Here is a 23916-nt window from a genome sequence, read left to right as displayed (position 1 = left end):
CATGTATGTAGCATTAATCTTTAACACAATGAGAAGAAACATGCTAAGATGGTTTGGCATGTATAACATCATTAAAAGGCTTATTTTAATGTTACTTAAAATGTTAGTCAGATCATTTGGAATAAAGAGGTTCAGCTGATTTGTTTATTTTATTAAGTTATTATTAATAACTTCATCAAATTAAAAACTTAAATTATTATTTTTTAAATTTATATAGTGCTTTTAACTCATTAGTTACTCTTCTAAAATTGCATTCTATAAAGTCAAATAGTACCAGGTTTATCTGCATGCAATAGATTTTCCTGATGATCTGAATGCAGGGACAGTAGTTTATACCCCATACGGCGGTGAGACGTATATGTACATGTGAGAGTTGTTCAGTTTCATATTCACTTCTGGTCTGAGGAATCACTTCTGTTCTCTAAGCTTCTATGAGGGAGCCTGAAGAGCGAAGCTAAGATTGCCAGGAAATCACTCAGCAGTTTCTTCATATTCTTCTCCATTAGCTTTTAATACACTGATGCACATCTAGTGCAAGTATAATCTACTGATGGACCCTTTATATGAAAAGAGTGCTGAATCACTTCAACTCTTGCATATGACTATGAGACAGGATGCTTGTGCTCAATACTTTTTTTTTATTTGAGCAAGTTTAAAGAAGGATGTTACAGTTAATACAGTTAATGCAGTAGGGGTCAAAGCACCAGTAGTCAGCATAAGCCTATACATCTCATGAGCCTATACATAATGTTATTAAAAAATGGTGCTGCTGCTTAGCGGCATAGTGCTTACAGTCGGGGATGATGCAAGCATTTTGAGCTAGATAAGGTTTGACAAGCTGAAGATAAACTTTGAATCCTCGCCATCTTTATATTTCATTAGGGTATATATTACTTCAAATCCCTCAATATCATGTTTTAGACTGAATTATTACCATAACATGGAATGAACAAATCCATTTAGATGTATGGCTAAACACTTTACTGAGTCCACAAATAATGCGATACGATACGATACAGTGGTGTCTCGATACGATACATTTTCGATATGGCAAAATAAGCATCGCTTAAATATGTGTTTCCATAACTATAACTGTGTGTTTCCAAAATTATAACTAAAATATAATGACGGCGTTTGCATGGCTTTTCACTGGAACTTTCGCAGGGTTTCACTGACGTGATTCACAAGGGGGCGTGACCGAAGCGCAGGGTTTTTCCCGTTCTGCTGTCAGTTACCATAGCCCTCTGTAGCCCTGGATGTGTTTTTGAATCCTGTGTTTTCCAATAGGCTACTGAATACACACTCCCCAATCACTGCAGTGGTTTCTTTCACTCGGATTGAAGAGAGTTTGCTGTGCTTGCATGCACGTGGGTGTTGCTTCATGTTTCATGTTTTGTTTAGTTTCGGAGACAGACACAGAAGGGTGATGTTGGATATGATTGTGGCGTTATCATCAGTGTATGGTACTCTATATTTGGCAGATTTGGTACACTCCACCACTCACTGGCCATCAACATTTTAAATTACCGGAAAGCCAAGTGCTTCTTTACACCAGACGTTAAAAGATCAGAGGGAAACTTCAAGCTCCTGCTTTGCTTCTGACCTTAGCCATTGCTACATTTCCCAAACTAGTACTGGTAGCAAATTCCCTCATGGAAAAACAGTGTGCTTAAGAGAAGCGTGTCTTTAAAACCCAGTCACCTCTTTTGATTCGACATAAAAAGTTGAATCGAGGGCCTCGCTTTGAACGATACGATACATTGTACCATTGCACCCCTAATAAGCACATATGAAATGCAGTATTATGAATCTAATGCTTTAATAATGAGGAATTTAAGTTAACTGACTTACACACCCTTCATAATGTAAATAATATTTATCAATTAGCAGAAAACAGGACGTTCATAAGATCTTAACCATTAGCACTATTGATGGTTTTTCTATATATGACTCTTATATTTTAATGTAGTTAATGTATACTCAGAATTATTTCCTGATGTGCTAAGGATTAGTGGATTTACTCTTTATTGTGCATTATTCATAATTCATCAGTATGAAAGCATTACATAAGGATCAGTATGTACAATACATGTTTATTTGTGGACCTAATAGTAAAGTGTTACCAGATATACAGTATTTTATCATTTAATTTGGAAAATTAAATTGCTGTGTGCTTGAAACAAAAAAGAAAAAGGGCAGAGCAGGTTTTATTTTTTTTTGGGGTGCTCTGCTTGACCAAGCATAAAGCGTGATTAATTCGATAGCAAGCTCAGAGGAAGGGGCCAGAAGCTCTTTATGGAAAAGCATGACCCACTTACAGCATCGCATTATATACAGCAAATGGCTTTTAATAACAATCAGGAATATATCAAATTTACATATTTGTCACGTTAACAATGATTAAATTTGATTCAAGAGAGTATTTATAGAACTTAGTTTAATTCTGGCTGTGGGTTCAAAGCGCATGTGGCCTTTTGATTCAGATACGCATTACGATTGTGCGACTGAGTCGGCTAACCCCCGACACAAATGAGGGACTCCGATTTAAAATTCTGAGCATGTTTAAGTGCCTGCTTCTCTCTTCTTTTTTTTTTTTTTTGTACATTTGTATTACTTCATGTTTAGGATTCTCAAAATAGCCCCTGCACCATTCAGCTTTTCACCTCCAAGCACAAACGTTGATTTAATGAAGCCATAATGACACGACTGTAATCATGAAATACAAACAGCTCGTAGTTAAAAATAGCAGAGATATAACACGTGCATTTCTTCAGCTGTTATGTAACCCCTGTTCTCCATTATAGCATACGTTAATTATGCCGTGTTGTGTGGTTTGTTTTTTAGTGCTGTGTACTGATGATGTTAATTAGCTTTTTAAACAAAACTAGCCTCCCTCGAGTGTGTGTGTGTGTGTGTGTGTGTGTGTGCGTGTGTGTGTGTGTGTGTGTGTGCGTGTGTGTGTTGATTGATTGATTGAAAGGAAGGAAGCGACACTTTAAAAGGGATATCACACAACACAAATATCTCACCATGACTCTGAGCTTAATGGAAATACAAGCAGCTTCTTTTCAAACCGAAGAGGGGCTGTAGTGAAAAGGATGCTCTTGTTCTGGCCCCTTTAGGGCAAATATTGTATAGTGTTCATGAGATTTAAAACAATGTAAAGCATGCAAGTAAAGCTGTGTAGCATCAGATTGCACATGCATTAAAAGAAGCATTAAAAAAAGTCATTTAACCCTCCTATTATATTATGAATCAAGTTGACCCATTTCCACATTTGAGATGTCTGAAATACTGCTTAATCTCTCTTTTACGCTTTGAATTTTTTTTGACTTTCCTCATTTAGAGTCATGAACTTTATATGCAAATATTTCTCCTTATGGCTTGTCAAGCCATAATAAAAGTGTACTGTTTTAAGCTGTTATTTGCTATTTTTGTGTGTATTTACTGTGGAAGTCATTTTGACTTTATGATAATACTTTTTACTCCTTAATCCAGTGGTTTTCAAACTTTTTCAGCGTGAGCCCCCCTTGGGTAGGGTGTATCCCTTTGTGGCCCCCCAGAGTCGTGTTTTTTTTTTTTTTTTTTGCAATTTCGGTTGTTTCACGTTAGGCTCTTCTGTATTAACTTTCTCAGCTAAGAGACTATGTCCTCTATCTAAAAACGTATCCATTTTAAATAATACTAGGTTTTATCCGCGTGTGGCTAACAGTACTGTACTGTAGTATATCAACAAATGTCTCTGTTCGGTGTGTGTCTTAGTGTGCTGAGTATAATTGATTAAATTTATTCCTATTTCTAATTTTTATGTCCATCATAATTCAAAGGTTCACAATGCTGATTGACATACAGGTAAAATGTATTTTTTTTTAAATAATGTTCTGGAATTTCTATGCGGCCCCCGTGGCGCCCTCTGGTGGCCCCCAAGTATCTGTGATTATGTCCTACTATGCACTTGTAGTATGTGCTCTATATTCTCAAACCCAAGAGTTTATAATTAAACAATTATACAGATAAATAATGAAAGAAAATATTTGAGAATCTTTATTACACTGATAGGAAGCCTAACTAGCTGATACTGTTCATGTTTCAGCAGGTCACTGATTCCTCACAGCAAAGAGCTCCTAATGATAAAAGAAGGGGCAAGGCTAAATTCTCATCTTTTGTGACATGGCTTTATTTCCCATCATGGTTTTAGTGTGGATTAGGGACTTTATGCAATCCGCAGTTCTGTGGGAAATTGGTGAACATCTGGCTCCAGATTTCATCTGTCCGTCTAATTCTACTGCTTTCTCTCAATCCACCCTCTTTCTCACAAACACACACACACACACACACACACACACACACACACACACACACACACACACACACACACACACACACACACACACACAATCCTTTCAATCACTTCTCTTATTCCCTTTCTCGTTCTGCTTTATTTCACAAACATGTCTCAGGTCCTTGCACACATTTAGAAAAAACAACAACAACAACAAAACAATATTCATCAAACACCATGTAATTCTCCTACTCTGCCATCATCACTTCAACATTCACTCCCTGAGTTATTTCTTGGACTATTCTTCTCGCTGTCTTTTCACCATCCTCAACTTTCTGTCCTGAGTCTGGCATAATGTTTCCATCTCTCAATGTCTGCTGAGTGACTGGTGTGATATGAGAGAGAGAGAGAGAGAGAGAGAGAGAGAGAGAGAAAGGGGGGGGGGGGGGGGTAGGGGGGAGAGGAGATGGCCCTGCCACAGAAACTCATTTTGTCCATTCTCCTTCTGTCTTCCTCTCGCTCTCACCCAGTCTCCTCTCACTCACTCACTCGCTGCATGTGTGCCAGTCTGCAGTTTGATGGTGAACTAGTGCAAGGGAATTATTCTCATTCATTTTCTTGTAGAGAAAGCAGATTTATATATATATATAAATCACAGCACCAGCAAACTGACACCGTTCTTCTTCTTCTTCTGGAACAGCGCTAGACCAGAGCTTTTTTTTTTTGCCAGAGACCTTGAGATCTTTCTGGAAAGTTGCTTTGAGCAAGGTCTATTGTTAAATGTCTGATATTAAAAAAAAAAAAAAAAAAGAATGACTCCTCTGACCCCAAGATTTTCAAACTAGGATGTACAAGGAAAGAATTACGTATGCAGTAACACATATAATGACATAAAATGACTTCTCGGTAAGAACATCTCATCAAATTTTCATTCTATGTGTAACCTATAATGTTAAAGCGTAAAGCCATATACAAGTACAGGACTCTGTCTCACTGTTTTTTTTTGTTTCATGAAAAGGGTCTGATCTGTGTTGTTTGTGTTTGAGGGTTTTACAGTATGTCATTTGAAGTAAAATGCCAGATAAGGTACTGAATAATCCTTAGGGTTTAAAGATGTACTATATGTCAGATAATTCCAACCTTGAATTTACAGGATGAGAAGTGCTCCCTCTCGTGTTCAAAGTGCGCATATATAGCATTACTACAGATTTCAGATATGCTGCCATCTAAAGTCAGCCCTCCTTTTAACATGGAGTAAATGTATCGCACACGCAAAAGCAGTATACTGTAATGTACTGTAATGTTCTTGTGCACATCTTATGCAAATCCATATGTATACCTTCCAGGTGACTGGTTGGCTGTCATTACCATCTCTCTCTTCCTACTCCTGGGGATTTCCTGTCACGTGACCATACACCAACTTCTCCTCCAATCCCACCATGGAATCCAGCAAAGTGCAGTCTGAAGGGGGCCTCAACGTTACCCTCACCATCCGACTACTCATGCATGGCAAAGTATGTACAGATAGATCAGAGGGTTGAGAGAGAGAGAGAAAGAGCAAGAATGGAATATAGGGTAGTAAAATATTGAGTTACAGTATATGAGTGATGATTTCTAGATCAATATATATAATTTTTTATGTTTTGTATCACCTCTATCAATATTAAGACAGAAAGACAGACAGATAAATCAATAGAGAGACAGACAGACACAGATAAATAGACAGGCAGAGAGAGAGAGAGAGAGAGAGAGAGAAAGAGATAGACAGGCAGGCAGACAGACAGAAAGTTAAAATAAATCTGCTTTTTTTTTTAATTTTATGAGGTTTTTTTATGCATTAAATTTGTATTAGTCATGAAAAAAACATACATCAAACAAACTAGCTACTCCTCCTTTTTTCTGTCACTCTGAGCTGTTACTGCTTTGTATGGGAATGTACAGATAAGAATAATATGTTGTTTTTTTTGTTGTTTTTTTTACTTTTATCTTTTCAGGAAGTTGGAAGCATCATTGGAAAGGTATGTTAAGAATATCCACAATATTATAATATCGTAACTTTAAAAAAAAAAAAAAAAACGCTTTGAAAGCATTTTGAGATGATTTAACTTTTTCTTTTTCTTTTTTTTTTTTTTTAATTTCTCACATTATGTTTTGCTTCGCAGAAAGGAGAAACTGTGAAGAAAATGCGTGAGGAGGTAAGGAAAAACCTCTCTCTGGCTCTGTCACTTTTCTGTTTAAACCCACAGTCATGGATTTTGGAGTGGCATCTCCTCGCACGCTGGTTTCAATAATAAATGGAGTAAATAATTATTTTGAATATGCAGCTTTTATAGACCGTTAAAACCTTTTGTATTTGTACTTCAAAAGATGGAAATAGGAAATAAATATAGACTCTAAAGCAATATAGACTCTCTCCTGAAGCTGAAGCTTGTGTGATCTACAGAGTGCTGCTCGCATCAACATCTCAGAGGGGAACTGTCCAGAGCGAATCGTCACCATCACAGGACCCACGGATGCCATCTTTAAGGCTTTCGCCATGATTGCCTACAAATTTGAAGAGGTACACATTATTAGCCACTGATCATCCAGGGCTTTTAATAATAATCATGTCTGTCTTACATCTTTCTGTCTTACATACCTGGATAAAATAGAAACAACAAAGTATTGCATACAGTTCATGAATTAAAGTTTGTTTGTCCTGAGCAGAACCGAATCCACTCAGTCAGCAGTGCTAGCAGCTCCTCAAACTGTGAAGGTTAAATAATCACAAATCACTGCAGCTGGCACTTCACTAACAGCGTAGAGAGGCATTCAGATTTCAAAATACCACAAGGCTGCTGCATTCTTTAAAATGGTTTGCATTCAGCCATCATCATCATTGAAATGTCTAGAAATGCCTTACTCTTGCTTCAGTGGATAAACTAACCTGGATACTATAGATTTGTAGCCAAGAACTGCTGCTGTAATCATAAACTGAGCGTTTCAACACACTTGGTACTGTTTGCCTTTATACTATACAGTTATAGAAGATTAATGATTTATCTCACTATCCGCTGTAGCATAGAAGCGGATGAGTTCCCTTTGGAGTCTGATTCCTGTCAAGGTTTCTTCCTCATGCCATCTTGAGGAGTTTTTCCTCGACCCTGTCGCTTGTGCATTGCTCATTAGAGAGCTTGATATAAGGCTACATCTTTTCTGTAAAGCTGTAGTCTATTGTTAAAAGCACTACACAAATCAAATTGAATGGAAAACTGAATCTAAAAACTGCTTTCAGTTCTATTGAGATTTAACATCTTGAATTCCTCACTCTACATTCATTTTCCCTGTTTCACTGTAGCTACTGAATAATTCATCCTAGTTACTGAATAAAATCTTCTAAGATAACTGAATAATTAGCCGGGACGCTGAGAAGTTAAACTGTATGAATTAGAGCTTTGCAGCTGTTCGGCATTTTGACTCTTGTTCTCTTTCACATGCTTTCGCAGGATATAATCAACTCCATGAGCAACAGCCCAGCCACCAGCAAGCCCCCGGTCACTTTGCGGCTGGTGGTCCCAGCCAGCCAGTGTGGCTCTCTCATTGGCAAGGGAGGCTCCAAGATCAAGGAGATGAGAGAGGTACAGTGTTTATTCCCACCTACAATACTGCTGAGAGATAGAAACTTTATTTTAAAATAAGTAGAGCATGACAGTCAGTTCTGCCCACCAACTGACAGTTTTACTCTCATGTGGATAGAAACAGCCAGAAATGATTAAGGAATAAAGCACAACAGGGTGGTGTGATGCAGCCTGTTACCACCCTATGGTTGAAGTTGTACAGCACATCCTGAAGTGTCTTAATCCTCTTAATCCTCTAAATCCTCACAGCAGTTTGCCAACAATTAAAATTTTGAATTTATTAAAGTGCACCTATTATGCTTTTTCAAATGTTACCTTTCGTGTAGTGTGTTATACGGCTGTCTGTGAATGTAAAAAGTCTGCAAAGTTTCAAAAATCAAAGCACACGACAAACGGAGTTATCGACTCCCATAAGAAGGAACCGATTCTGAACGGCTGAAACGAGTCGTTAGTGATTCCAGACTTTACTTCCTGTAGGTTTGTAATAAAAAGCCCCGCCTCTGATCTTCATCGGCTGCTTGCAAACAGACTGAGCTGAGACCCGTTACGGTAGTGGGCGTTTCCTTTTCGACACACGCTGACAGCAGTAAACCAATCATAATAGTCTGGGACATCTGACCAATCAGAGCAGAGTATGCTCTCTGAAGGGAGGAGTTTAGAATGAATCCTTTAGAACGGATCATTAAACGAGTCGTTTGTGACACTGGGGGGAAAAAAACGTAATGCTGAAATTTAAATTATGAGCATGTTAAAGTGTTTTTTGATCTTGGATGCGTGTAAATCTATTCTATAAGACCTTTAAAACAAAATTAGGCACGTTTCAAAACCATAATAGGTGTGTTTTAATGAATATCATACTTTTTGACAAAAACTGGGAAAGCACAAAGTCCACTTGGGCTACATCCACATTAATCTGGATACATTTGAAAACGCATCTTTTTCTCATGTTTTGGCCTTCTGTTCACACTGTGACTGCGTTTTTATCCGGTGACGATAGAGCTTTTCGAAAACGGGGAGCTTTTCACTGAAGGGGATAAATATGAAAATGGCGTTTTCGTATTGTGGTGTGGACTGAGAAAATGGAGATATCCAAAAACGATTATGTATTTTTAATCATGTGACGCAGTCATGTAACCCAGCCGATGCAAATCAAACAAGATAGACGGTGTTGTACTGCAGATGTTGTGCCTGCTATCCAGTTGGATAGCGTTGTTAAAGATTAATGTCACTTTATACTTTAGATTGCATTTTTAAATAAACGGCTGACGGAAATGACACAGGCCAAAGTTTCTTACGTTTTTACGCAAGAGCAGTATGGGTATATAAGTGTTTATAGACGTTTCGGTGTGGACGAGCAAATTTTTTGAAAACGTTTGAACTAATGGCCAGAACTATTGTCAGAGCTGCTGCTGACCAATCAGAATCATGAATTCATCAGCACTTTGGTATAAGTGGAGATGTTCTTGTGAATTTGAAATGTATTATTGAACAGTACAAGAATTTAAACCATGACTAGTCACATTTTTAGCTGATAATATATCTGAATTTCTTGTTAATGCCTTCATTTATTTATTTTTTATGTTATTTTAATTGATTTGTGTATTAACACATACGCTCACATCACACACTGTGGTCACTGTTGTCTTTGTTCTTAAAGGCTAGCACGACCTATTGCCGTCATTAGTCTGATACAGTGGTACACATTACTATGTACAATTTTTTTATCAGTGAAAATCGACAGTATCTGTTGTAAATTTAGACCCCATAGTGTATGTTTATGTTTTGAGCATGTCTTTAATTGTGTGCGATGTTTGGGTGTACATGCGTTATATTCTGAGTCTCTCTCCAGTCCACAGGAGCTCAGGTGCAAGTGGCCGGGGACATGCTACCCAACTCCACAGAGCGCGCTGTGACAATCTCGGGCACCCCGGACGCCATCATCCAGTGTGTCAAACAGATATGTGTTGTCATGCTGGAGGTACAGTACAGTGGCCAGTGTGCTTGGACCAAGGCTTTGAGAAAGCTCAAACATGACCACATATGCAGTACAAGCTCAGCTGAACACACCCACTCTACAATAGCACACATTAGCTTAGAACTTTTCACCTGTTAATTAGGAAGCCTGGATCCAATGGCTTTCATAGAGCAGAAATGCATGCGCTCACACACACACACACACCCTTGAGAGCATGTCTGGCATTTACCTTCCCTTTTATGAGACACACATTCTCTTTCTCTCTGCTTTTTCAGGACAGAATTGAAATACTCTCATTGTCTGCTCCTTCTCTGCCACATCAGTCAGTTCCCTGGCAGAAGCACAGCTTTTCCCCCTTGATGCACATGCCCCATTGCTCTCTCTCTCTCTATCGAGAGTCCTCTTTTTTCAGCTGATATTTCTGTGACAAATGCTGATGATAAGGCTAGTAAAGTGCACACTACTGCATCTAAAAAGTGGAAATAGACATTAAAATGCAATATATATGAAAATAAATGGAACTAACTAAATACATAAATGAAAATAACAATGGAGATAAATATTTGTACCATGACACTATTTCAAGTGATTAGCAACAAAATATGGCAAAAAAAAAAGCAACATAAATTTGCATGGATACTATTACTCCCCTCAGTCTCATGACCTCAGGAAACAGTATTTATATTTGTTTGTGCTGTGTTTCTACAGGCTGAGAATTAAAATGGTACAAATGGCTCTTGAAGGTTTTCAAAAACAGCACTGTTTTTGTACGATCTGGATTTTGAGTGACATTATAAGCTATTAATTAAAGCACAAATGGATACAAACTGTGATAAGTCAAGAAGCTGATTTCACGGCATAGCTAAGAGTGATTTGCTATTTGTTTGTTTCATTGCTTTGGGCTCAACATGTGGTGCAACAGAAAAACATTCACCCTATCGTTGGGAGATCGTGTATGAACAGCAGTTGGGTGGGAAATGGTAGCTGGCCAAATTGAGGAGAAAATGGGGAAGCGTTGGAGATTATGATCAACTACAATCAAGTTATTATACTCATCATTTAGTTAGCATTTAGTTATTTTAGCTATAAACGTTATGGCCTGGTTACTTGAACCAAATAAGTTTCATCTAAAGCTGACAAAGAGATATAAATAATGTCAACTACTAAAACTCCATAAATTGCTGTTAATAATACATGTGCGGTAAAAGGTTGTTGAGCTTCACAAAATGGGAAGTGTCTATAAGAAAATAGCACAAGCATTGAAAATGTCCATTTCCACCATCAGGGCAATAACGAAGAAGTTCCAGTCAATTGGAAATGTTATGAATCAACCTGGAATTGGACGTGTGTCTATATCGTCTCAACGCAATGTGAAGAGGACGGCTCGAGTGGCCAAAAATCTCCAAGTATCACTTCTGGAGAATTGCAGAAGTTAGTTATGACTTGGGGTCAGAAAGTCTCCAAAACTACAGTCTGAAGTCACCTACATCACCCCAAGTTGTTTGGAAGGGATTCAAGAAAAAGCCTCTACTCTCCTCCAAAAACTAACTCGAGTGTCTTCAGTTTGCCAGACACTACTGGAACTTCAAATGGATTAGGTTCTATGGTCAGATGAAAGTATAATAGATAAAAGTAAAATAGAGCTTTTTGGCAGTAAACCCCAGAGGTGGTTTTGGAGCACACAGAGAGGTAGGCATATGGAAAAGTACCTCATGCCCACGATTAAATATGGTGGTGGTTCTTTAATGTTTTGTAACTGTTTTTCTGCCAGAGGACCTGGACATTTTGTCAGGATACATGGCATCATGGACTCTATCAAATATCAACAGATATTAAATCAAAACCTGACTGCCTCTGCCAGAAAGATTCAAATGGGCCGTGGTCGGATCTTCCAGCAGGACAATGATCCAAAACATACATCAAAATCAACACAAAAATGGTTTACTGACCACAAAATCAAGGTCCTGCCATGACCATCCCAGTCCCCTGATTTAACCCCATAGAAAACCTGTGTGATGAACTGAAGAGGAGAGTCCACCAGTGTGGACCTCGAAATTTGAAGGATCTGGAGATCCTGTATGGAGGAACGCTCTCAGATCTCTTGCCAGGTATTCTCTAACCTCATCAGGCGTTATAGGAGAAGACTCCGAGCTGTTATCTTGGCAAAGGGAGGTAGCACAAAGTATTGACTAAAAGGGTGCCAATAATTGTTGCACACCGATATTTAAGAAAGATATGTCTTTGATAAACCTGTGTTTTGTTTGCAATTGTTTGATATAATGAGAGCAGAGTATTTTTGTGAATTTTTTTTTAACAAAGACAATTTTTTGTCTTCTTTGCTCATATTTGCCAGGGGTGCCAATATTGGCGGAGGTCACTATATCTAGTCAGTACTGTGCAAAAGTCTTAGGCACATGCAAAGAAATGCTGTAGAGCAAAGATGCCTTTAAAAATTAATGAAATTCAATGTTTCTACATTTAAAAAATACTTTAAAGAGCAGTAAACAGTAATAAATGAAACAAAGTGGTGTGAAGTCTCCGGTACAATGTGTGCAGATTTATAAGGAAATGAGCTGTAAGTGTTATCGAGCGTCTCGCAGAACCAGACACGGTTCTTCTGGAGACTTTTACTGTCGCACTCGCTTCTTATTTTTGCAGCAAAACCCAGCAGCCTTCATTGTGTTTTTTTGTCTGAAAAGTGTCTCTTACATAATATGCAGCATTCTTTACTGACATACTGACATTTTTCTGTAACATTTCATTTTGTGCTGGAAAACTAATGTTTCGGAATCTAAAATGTTTTTGTACTGAAAAAAAATAGTGTGCCTAAGACTTTTGCACAGTACTGTACTGCGCTGTTTTATATATATATATATATATATATATATATATATATATATATATATATATATATATATATATATATATATATATATATATATATATATATATATATATATATATATATATATATATATACATATATATATATATATATATATATATACATATATATATATATATATATATATATATATAATATTTAATGTGTGTGTGTGTGTGTGTGTGTGTGTGTGTATACACACACATATAAACAGCATTCAGACTGTGCATGTGTTCTGAACTGATTAGGCTTGTGCCCATTTCACTATGTCACATAGCTATTCCACAACTTGGTTTAAGTGAAATACAGTATATTTATGGGGAGTCAAAGTAGATTATAAGAATGTTGGCCAAAACTTGATTTTCTAAAACGTTTTTCTTTTCTTGTTATGTGGGAGAATTTAGCCAGAGTGACATCAAACAGGTTTTCTCCGATCACCAGACATTATGGGGCACATTTGCTCAATGTACCTAATATATGAATAATCCATTTATATTCATGAAATCAACCAGTGCTGCAACTATAAGTAGGTCTCTGACATTTTTCTTGAGGAATTAATGCTACATGTGGTTCAAATTATACTGAAATTGGCCAAAACAAAATCATGACGTGGCAATTTGAATCTAAATTTATAATCGTCATTGTTGCAGTCACACAGCCAACATCACAAATGGCCCAGAGAGAGTTGAACAGACAGAGTGACAGAAAAATAGGAGGGAGAGATGAAAAAGGCAGAGAGAGAAAGAGCGAGAGAAAGGAGTACTGTTTGTGTTTGGGTAGAAGATGCACTCTCATGGGTGATGCTAGAGATTGGCATATTTGTTTCCACATCTCAGCTCACTTCTTTACTTTAATATTCACTGTCGCAAAACAAACACACACACACACACACACACACCCCAAACTCAATCTCACACAATGATGTACAAACTGATGTGTTTGCACACAAGATCACACACAAACCTGTGTACACGTTGTGTCTTCCCAGGTCTAACACTGTCTCCACCTCTCCCCTTTTTCCCTCTGCTAGTCCCCACCGAAAGGTGCCACCATCCCCTATCGCCCAAAGCCTGCCTCCACCCCGGTCATTTTTTCAGGTGGCCAGGTAAGAGCCGACCCGCTGGCGGCGTCCGCAGCCAATCTCAGCCTTTTACTGCAGCACCAGCCACTGCCTGTTAGTGCACTCAGGTTTCTCACCTTTTCACATGCATGCTACCTATGGCTATAGTCCCTACTGCCCAGGGACAAATACTATATGAGGGGAGAGAGAGAGAGAGAGAGAGAGAGAGAGAGAGAGAGAGAGAGAGAGAGAGAGATCAGGCTTGCTAGTAGATACATACTGAGCATGATGGCACTGTTTATTATAGTGCTATAATATTTGAAGAGTGCATTTTGTTGGTTTATGTTAGGGGTTGCATGTCTATTCATTTTTACTAGGCAACCAGTAATTCGATAAACTAGTAAGCCAGCCATGTTTGCCATAGTTAACTCAACTGGTTCAAGACATATCTATTTTAGGCTATTTTATTAGTGCAGTGAAATGCTTATAACAGCAAAGAACGTGCCAAACCACATTTGGATTCACAGCCATACACAGACTACAGATTACATTTCTAGCTTGTGTGCTTCTTTGGGCTTCACTAACAAGACAAAAATAAATCAGTAATGTAATACATGTGCAAAATAATAAATCTATGTCTTACATTATATTAAACTATTTAAGGATGTACAAAATCTGAAAATGCACTTGCGTGGACAAACTGCAGCACATGTGGCATTGCAACCGATAGCGCATAGCAGGAAAGCTCATACCAATCAACAGATCTCTCCTTATAGCTCAATGACTGGCCTTGACTAATGAAAAGGTTTTTTCAGGCTGATAATGACCCGGAAGCTGATTCGTCATATTTAACTAATGTACAACTTGAAGCACTGAATCTTCTCATTTACACAGTACTGGTCTCAATGGAATTCACTATGCCACAGTGAATTCCTCTGGGGAGTGGGGATAAACACACACACACACACACACACACACACACACACACACACACACACACACACACACACCACTATTCTACAAAACGACGATAAAGCTTGACTACAAAACAACAACGAAAACCCTTTCCCAGACCAGTCTTACACAATGTGCAGTTGATTATAAAATCAATTCATATAGTCTAAAATATTTTCACACTAACAATTTGCATATTTAGCTATCTTTCTTAACGGGCACTCCCACCACCCTGACTGGCTGACAGCTCCCCACAGCAGAGACTAGTGAATGTTGTATTAGCTGAATATTCTATGCAACCCCTAGTGTATGCACAAAATGTCAATTTCCACTCTAGAAATTAATCGTCTGTCTTGGTCTCACAAATGTGTTGTATTTGACCCGAAGGACAACTCAAGATTTCTATTAACATCTGACGGAGCAAGCTCTTGTCAAGCAAATCTCTTCTCTCCCTTTAAATAAGATATCATATCCTTTTAATATGCCTAAAAATCAAAACCATGCTTAAAAACAAATAGTTTCGACAGTAGATGGAGTGGGTCGAAATGCCCGGGGTTCTGTACAAATTGACAAGGAATCCAAAACAAAGTGAGCAGCAATGAAGGCAGAAATATTAAAGGGATATTTTATCAGGCAAGTTTAACAGTCATTCCAACTCATTTGTTAACATGACTCACAGTGCAGTGTGTGCTTCTAATATATTCTCAACAGTGTTATAATGAACGCTAAATGATGAGTTTTGATGATATTGCACTCTTAACATTCCACTTACTTAACCTTATCCACTTCCATTCCATAGAGCAATTAATTAATTAATTAGCTGCTGTTGTTGGTTTTGATGGAATCTGAACGCAAATCAGAAACCATTAATGCCATTTTTTTCCTGAATGCAATTCACAATAAACGCGACGACAAATTAAAGTCAGCAAAAAAATAAATAAATAATACTGACTGCCAGAGACTATAGAGGAGGGGACTCCAATCTGAATTACATTTAAATTATTCAGACTTGGATGCTAAGATGATATTTCAAGCCTAGACATGAAAGTATGGGGTGTTAACAGGAGCTCTAGTGATTATACATCACCTGTTTGTTGTTTAATAGGTTGCTTAAAAAAGGTGTTAATTTATTTTCCCCTTTTTCCCCTTTCTCCTCTTCTCTCACAGGCTTACACTATTCAGGGACAGTATGCTATTCCACATCCAGATGTGAGTTCCTAACAGCTCTCCCTTTCCCCATCCCCACTTCCTATCTTCCTATCTGCATGGTTCTGTAGCTTTTCACTGTGCATCTCTATTAATATTAAGCAATAATATTAATATGGCATTTCTGATGTGTAATTTTTGTTGCGTTACAATCTGAAATTGTTCACGACGTGAGCCCTCCGAGGTGTGGGACAGACTTACTAGGACTTGGCCTGTCACATTCGAAAATGACACCGTCCTTGGTCATTTTCTGGAGCAACAGTCTTTTTTTTTTATAATGGAGCTTTTTCAGTCTGTAAGCACAATATTAAATATGTGATGCCAGGAAATGGGCAGACAATGGAGTAGGGCTGTACAATATATTGTTAGTTAATTGTTATTAATCTATATTAGCTGTTACAATACAGATTTTACATAAGCCCAACAAATCAGATTTTTTATAATGTCCTCTAAGCATTCCAACCATCTGTTGCAGATGTTTTCAGTAAGAAACAATATTTCTGAAATCAATTAACAACAAACCATGAACTTCAGTAGTAATACACCATAAGTCAAAGTAATTAATAATTGTATTAGATTTGTATTTGATGTTGTTTTTTTTTAACCAAACAACACCAGATTTAAAAAAAAAAATATTCCATTCAATTAAAAAATGTTAAATGAAATAATGCTTTAATTAATATGTTTGGAGTGTTTAGTTGGCAACATTTGTGAGATTAAATGCTGAGTCCCATTTATTTTTTACACCCAAGGATGTTGATCAACATATACTCATGCCATAATTTAATACAAGCTAATATTTGTAAAAATTATTTTTAGTCATGAATGGAGCAAATAGTTCAAATTAAAACAAATGTCAATACTGCGTGTTACATTGTTAATGTAAGGACTAAAACACAGGGGGCATGCTGTTATAGGAAAATAATCAATCACAGGGTGGTTTGATGCAGTCTGGTGTGAAATGGATTTAACAGTTACCACCCTGAAGTTGCCTATTTTCTAATTCAAATAACAGCACATCCTGAAGTGTTTTGTTCGTCTTGTACTAAAATAATCGCTAACCTTAACAATTTGTTGTGGAATGCTTGTGAAAACAAGTTAGTTCCTGTTATCACTTACATTATAACAGCTATAACACAGTTGTTCGATGTAAATCGTGATGCATTACTTGTTTTGATAAGCTGTGGCGTTGCAATACAACAATATAATCACAGTATTTGTGTCCATATTGTGCAGGCCTACAATAGAGGATAGTTAAATTGTAGTGGTGTAATGGTGTATTACACATTACAGGGATGATAATGTAATCCATCATAATTTACTTGTTCATTCATACATCTTCAGTTAGCGCTTCATCCTGGTCAGGGTAGCGGTGGATCCAGGGTATATCCTTGGAACACTGGACATGAGGTGGGAACGCACCCTAATGTCCCTTGCAGGACACCATGCACACACGCATTCATACATTCATTCACACCAAGGGGCAATTTAACACAGCCAGTACATGTTTTTGGAATGTAGGAGGAAACCAGAGAACCCGGAGAAATCCACAAGGAGAACATGCAAAACTCTGCACAGACAGTAAGCAGAGATCGGGATTGAACCCTGGGATGCCGGAGCTATGAAGTGGAAAGGCGTTATGCTATAGATATACACCATATATTTGTGTTGGAAATATTCAAATGATGCTCTTTGATATCATTTTTTTTTTTTTTATATTTAAAAAAAAATATTTAAGATGCTCTTTAATTTTCATTCCATTTCATTTAGCCCTGAAATGGAAGCAAGCTAGCTAATTGCTTTTGTTTATACTCCACTCTAATCAATTCATTGCTGCCCATATTATTATCTCTCACTGAACTAACACTTTATTAATGCCAATGAGCTGTCAATGACAATCAGGATAAACAATATAAAGCTCCTGATTAAACAGACTGGGTTACATAAGCAAACAGCAGACGCCTCCTCAGTCCCCTTGAGCCTCATCATCATCTCCATTAATAATCAGAATGAATCTGTTGCAATAGTAATCACATGCATTGATATTCAGGGGCGTGAGAGCGTTTTTGAACCTGGGGAGGGACACTGAAATGTTAGATTTTTTTTAAATCCAGCACTTACATGCTCATTTCTAATGATTTTTGGGAACAGAATGTACTGGTTAGTGTGGTTTTAAGAGGGTATTTGCAGTGACAGAATACTGAGAATACTCGTACTGGGGAAGAGAGGTTATAAAGACTCGGGTGCACAGTCAGAGAGATGGACTATAATATAACTAGAATAAAAACTTCTACATACCATAAACTGCATAATATACTTTATTTAAAATAAAAATGATGAAATTTGGAGATACGAGGTCTGATGTATATCACTGAATGAAGCGCAATTTATTCATTAATATTACTCCAATCAGAGAATTGTTCATTTAAACATTAGCTACTATAATCATTAAGAACAGCTAGTTAATGTAGCTAGCCATAGTACATGTTGAGACGTGGGTGCCATCCTGTGAGGCTTGTTGTTTCTCTTGGTGAGTTGAAGCTATGAGTATGAGAGTTTGCTATAGAAAAGCAAACAGTCCGTTTTCCACTTTTCTCACTAGATGACAGTGTGACCTACTATGGCAGTTCTTAATGTAGCACAACTGCCCTACCATGTTGTTTTCCAGAATCATGACAGAAAATTAAAATGCACCGTCTCCAACTCACAAACAGTGCGAGCAATCCTCACACGATGGTGCCCCCATCCCAAACATCCAACACGGTGTGACATGAACTAACTGGCTACCTGGTAGCTATCCATACAACTTACAAGCTCGTATTCCTCTGTCTTTTCCACTCCTATGACCTTCTGTTCATCCTCCTCTGTCGTCTTCTCTTAAAATATTGTAGGATGCTCATCTCTGTGTGAACATTTTGACTAACCTTACCATTAAATCGTTCATGGACACGCAGCAAGGGCACATACACCCAATTTTGGTGTGCTAGCTAACTTGCAAACTTATGCATATTTGCCAGCTTCATAGGCTAAATAATTATTTCAACGACAAAATTGTCATCAAAACCAGCAAACAATCAGCAATTTCATGGGCTGAATTAGCTACGATATCTTACCTCAAATACAAAGTGGTAAGTCTTTCATCTATACGTTAGTGTGCTCAAGAGCGTCTGAATGCTGTGTCGTAACCACCCTCACCTCAGGACGCAAGGTTTTTTTTTTTCCACAGAATATTCGAGTTATCTCCAAATGAATCCATTCGGCTTTCGTTGCGTAAGAGTAGCTACCTGTCTGAAAAACCATCGCGGGTTTTTCTTGTTACTTTGCAGTGAAAGACACTTTGCTCTCGTCAAACTTGGCAACAGGCAAACGGCTCAGCGCGCCCTAGCTACTCGAGTCTGACCCCTGTGCTTATTATAGCGAAAGTTCTTTTTTTTATTGAATTATGTTTCTAAAAGTTAAGGCTTTTTTTATTCTAAAAAGGCAGGCAATGCGAAATAAAATTTTGAGATTAGGAAAAAGTTGGGGGGATAAAACCTAGATTTTGAAACGTGTGAGTGTGGGGAGGCATGTATAATGGTTCCTACGCCCATGCATGCAGTAACATTAGTGTGTGTCAGTCCTTCGCAGTGATTGATGCTTAGGGAGAAAGTGGAGGACATTACAATCACTCAAGCAAAGCTTGGGTTTAAATTTTACCTGCTTTTCAAGACGTATTTAGAGGACAAACGCAACATTATGCATCAGTCTCAGGTTGCGAGGAACAGTGGAGGAGTTTCGTAACACCATTTATTAGAATGAGTGAAAGGAGTCATGAATGGTTGTATGTGGAAGAAAGTTCATACAGGGTTTAAGCATACATCTGAAAGGACAGTGAGCACAATTTCATGTTCAGAGATGCACAATAAAACCCAAACTATACTTGCTTTTAACTGTGCATACACAAGATGACTGCAGCACATATCCTGTGGTTGTTTTAAGTAAAACTTTTTCATGTCATCAGACATTAATGCTGCATTTCTGCATGCTGCAATACCAACATACATAGTGAGGGCAATATAACACCATGTGATACAGTAACTCACTTAAGAAACTAGCATTATCTCCAAAAGTGTATTCTTATATATCTAATCTACTGTTCTAGACATTTAATGAACACTAACACTACAAACCAGTTCACCCATTATTGTTAGTGTCTGAATTTGAAAAAACTTTTAATGTAAGATGTGAATAATAACAACTACCATGACACCAGTGGAAAGTTTTAATAGAAATAGTGCATTTGATTTTAAACGTGAAATCGCTAAACATTCTACAGTGTAACACAGACGATTTGGTTCTGGCGCACCATCAAGTGGATGTTGCTTTTAATCTTACAGATGTACATAAAGTATGCAGGCAAGTATATGAACAATGCTGCTTCTGGTGCCGCTGCTTCTCTACACACACATACACGCAAACAAAGCCATGTGGCAAGTATAAACCACCTTGATACTTTCATTCACAGTGTCAGGCCAAGTCCTCCTCAAGTTGATTTCACTTTTTGCTCTCTTTCTCACTCTCTTGCGCTTTTGTATCACCACTGTGTCACAGCTTCTTCTCCTCGTCTTCTCTTTATACTAGTTTCGTTTTCTTGATTTTCTCAGTGTGACCTGTGTTATAACAATAACCTCTTAGTTCTACTGTCCCTCCTACCCCCTCAGCAGTTGACCAAGCTCCACCAGTTGGCTATGCAGCAAACCCCCTTTACCCCCCTTGGACAGACCACCCCTGCTTTCCCCGGTACGTACCCACAAGCCCTTTTGGAGTCTCCTTCTATTTGTACCTGTAGAAACACTCTTTTTGTCATTTTCTTTCACTCTCTTTTATGTTTCCTCTTCTCTTAATGTCACGCTTCTTGACATGCCCCTGGTGGTTGCTCTTCACTTTTCTGTGACCTTTTTTTTTTTATATTTATTTATTTGATTTGCTTGAACAGCCTCTACTATTAGCTAGGACATAAGAGAAAATAATCAATTGCAGATGAGAAGTTTGATTCAGCGTCACCCTTTTTTTTTTTTCTCAAAAAGAAAAGTGTGTGCGCGTGCATGTGTGTTTGTGGGTTTAATCATATATGATACAGTTCTTGGGATATAAATAACAGGACGTTTAAGCTCTATGATAGCAGTGAAATCAGCAGGGTTTGAAGTCTCATTCGTATAACCAGAGGCCTCATTTATAAAAAAAAAAATAAAAAAAAAAAAAAATGCCTTCCATGCACACATTGGTAGTTAAAAAAAGAAGTAAATTTAATGTGAAAATGTGAGCAATGTAGGCTGGGTTGTATCTTGTCTCAACTGTACGTTACTTCAGTTAAAATTACAGTGGGGGAAATAAGTATTGAACGCATCTACATTTTTTTCAGTAAATATATTTTCTATGAGACTATTCACTTGAAGTTTTCACCAGACATCGGTATTAACTCAAGAAATCTGGAAATATAAAGAATTCACAACATTAAAGTCCATTAATAAAGTTATGTGTAAGAAAGTAGAATGGCACAGGAAAAATTATTGAACACGGTAAAAAAAAAAAACAGTTCTCCATGGCAAGGTAAGGCAAGGAAAGAGGTGAAATCCATAAGTAGATAGAACGTAATTATTCCTCCTATCTGTGCAAATTAATATCTGCTGGGTTAGTAGATTGATGGTCTATAAAAAGGCTTTTCGTTATCAAGGTGTCACACAAGAAACATCTCATGATGGGTAAAAGCAAAGAGCGCTCCCAAGACCTTTGGAACCTTATTGTTGCAAAACATATTAATGGAATTGGATACAGTTGTATTTCAAAACTTCTCAATTTTCCAGTAAGCACCATTGGGGCAAGTGGAAGCAACATCACTCCATCAACAACCGGGCATGCACAGGAGCTCCTGGCAAGATTTCTGACCAGGGAGTCAGAAGAATAGTCACAAGAGTAGCCCAAGAGCCAAGGACCACTTAGAAAGAGCTCCAGAAACGCTTAGAGGCAGCAGGTGATATCGTTACAGAGAAAACAATAGTCAATGCACTCCACTACTCACGCTCACCCCGCAAGACTCCATTATTAAAGAAAATGTCGAAGCTCATTTAAAGTTTGGACAAGCCTATGAAATACTGAGTGTAGTCTGGTCAGACGAGAGCAAAATTGAACTTTTTGGCTATCATACTTACATGTTGTGCCATGTTTGGAGAAGAAATGGCACTGCACATCACCCTTAAAACACTTTAACAACAGTGAAGTTTGGAGGTGGAAGCATCATGGTGTGGGCTTGTTTTTCATCGCATAGTATTGGCAGACTTCATATAATTAAAGGAATGATGCATGGAGTCCCTTACTGGGAGATTCCTGAGAAGAATCTGCTGCCATCCACCAGGATGATGAATATGAGACGTGGAGGGACCTTCCAGCAGGACGACGATCCAGAGCATACATCAAAGGAAACTCTCAACTGGTTACAGAGAAAAAAAAAATCAAGGTGTTAGAATGGCCCAGTCAATCACCTGACTTTAAACTAATTGAACAAGATTTAAATATGTTTAGAAGAACGGGCTAAAATCACACCTGAATACTGTGGCCTATTAATTTCTTCATCTTGAAGCTGTCATCACAAACAAAGGCTTCTCCACTAAGTATTAAATAAACTTCCGTTAGTGTGTTCAATACTGTTTCCCGTTTCATTCCACTTTATTGCACATAACTTTATTTATGGACTTTAATGTTGTGAATTTCTTGAGTTAAATACTGATGTCTGTTGTAAATTTCATGTGAATTGCCTCATTGGAAATATATTTACTGAAAAAAATGTTGACGCATCCAATACTTATGTCCCCCATTGTATTTGGGAACCCAATGAAATTTAATCTCTGGTTTTACTTATGTCATTTCAGATTTAAAGGAAGACATGGTTTCAAGATGGCCTTGGTCAACATTCATATATATTATTTAATTATGATGTATTAGACTATTTACATTCTTAAAAGTTATATATATATATATTTTTTTTTTTTTATACTTTTTTCACTTCCACCAGCTTTTCTACAAACAAATGCCATTGAAACAGGCTACACTGAAAATAATGGTCTTATTTATATGCACATGAGATTACGACTTAATAATAAATGTCTGATAGCTTGGGAAAACCATTCACATGGTCAAATGTTTACATTTGCTTTTAAAGACATTGTCCTGATTTGAATTGTTTTTTCCCTTTTGCAGATATCTCAATCACAAGTAAAATTCTAGCATTTAAAAATCTGGTTCCTCCCATCCCCCGACCCATTAAAGCTGCATTTTAAGATTTCAGTCTAATTCCACTGAAAGACGTCCCACCTACAGTACCTCTACACTTATAACCTAATCTACCCATGGGACAAAACAACATAATATTTTTTGTTACAGAACATATGTGAGCAGGGAAAAATCAATATCGCACAAGCCTTATCAGAGTGTGTAGTCACTCTTCTCTGTTGATGATGCGGTGGTGCAGGAGCATCACAAACATTTGGTACCGATATGAGTACAAACTGATTTGATTAGGCTTCTGTCCATTTCACAGACTGCCATGCATGTGGGGGGCTTGTTAATAAACAATTACGGTTACAGTATTTAGTAGTTGGTAGATCTAAGTTGCAACTGAAAGCTTGTGTATGCTTACACACTGTATACTGGTGGAAATTTCTGAAGAGCAATGTTAGTAGGAGACAGCAGGCTATTTTTGTGTGGGCATCACATTCAGTTCCTTGTTTTATTGAAATCCATGCAACATTTTATAAATCAGGCCCTGGGTGTACCTATTAGAGAACAAAATATATTTAGTTCTGTTGCCCATTACATGATGTATTATGCACATTCATTCGACACCACTGCATAGCCTCAGTCTGGGCAAAGTAAGAGAAGCCTCGGTTAGTCAGTCTTCCAAAT

At 37.6% G+C, this 23916-nt stretch overlaps 1 protein-coding gene across 9 annotated transcripts in view; it reads left to right on the top strand.

Annotated features, from left to right (window-relative positions):
* pcbp3 (poly(rC) binding protein 3) overlaps positions 1 to 23916 on the top strand; it is an 85383-nt gene that overhangs the window by 52135 nt on the left and 9332 nt on the right. For 3 of the 9 annotated variants that reach the window (XM_017469063.3, XM_053681124.1, XM_017469058.3), the window contains 9 exons: positions 5629 to 5796; positions 6277 to 6300; positions 6445 to 6477; positions 6726 to 6842; positions 7768 to 7899; positions 9749 to 9877; positions 13789 to 13932; positions 15940 to 15981; positions 20679 to 20757. In XM_017469063.3, coding sequence (XP_017324552.1) covers positions 5722 to 5796; positions 6277 to 6300; positions 6445 to 6477; positions 6726 to 6842; positions 7768 to 7899; positions 9749 to 9877; positions 13789 to 13932; positions 15940 to 15981; positions 20679 to 20757 — 775 coding nt within the window. In that variant the 5' untranslated portion in view covers positions 5629 to 5721. The remainder of the gene's footprint in view (positions 1 to 5628; positions 5797 to 6276; positions 6301 to 6444; positions 6478 to 6725; positions 6843 to 7767; positions 7900 to 9748; positions 9878 to 13788; positions 13933 to 15939; positions 15982 to 20678; positions 20758 to 23916) is intronic. The other 6 variants (XM_017469069.3, XM_017469062.3, XM_017469067.3 and 3 more) reach the window with 3 other exon arrangements.

This window comes from Ictalurus punctatus, chromosome 6 (assembly GCF_001660625.3).
Source record: "Ictalurus punctatus breed USDA103 chromosome 6, Coco_2.0, whole genome shotgun sequence".
Taxonomy (NCBI): Eukaryota; Metazoa; Chordata; class Actinopteri; order Siluriformes; family Ictaluridae; genus Ictalurus; species Ictalurus punctatus.
This window is presented reverse-complemented; position numbering and strand designations above follow the sequence as displayed.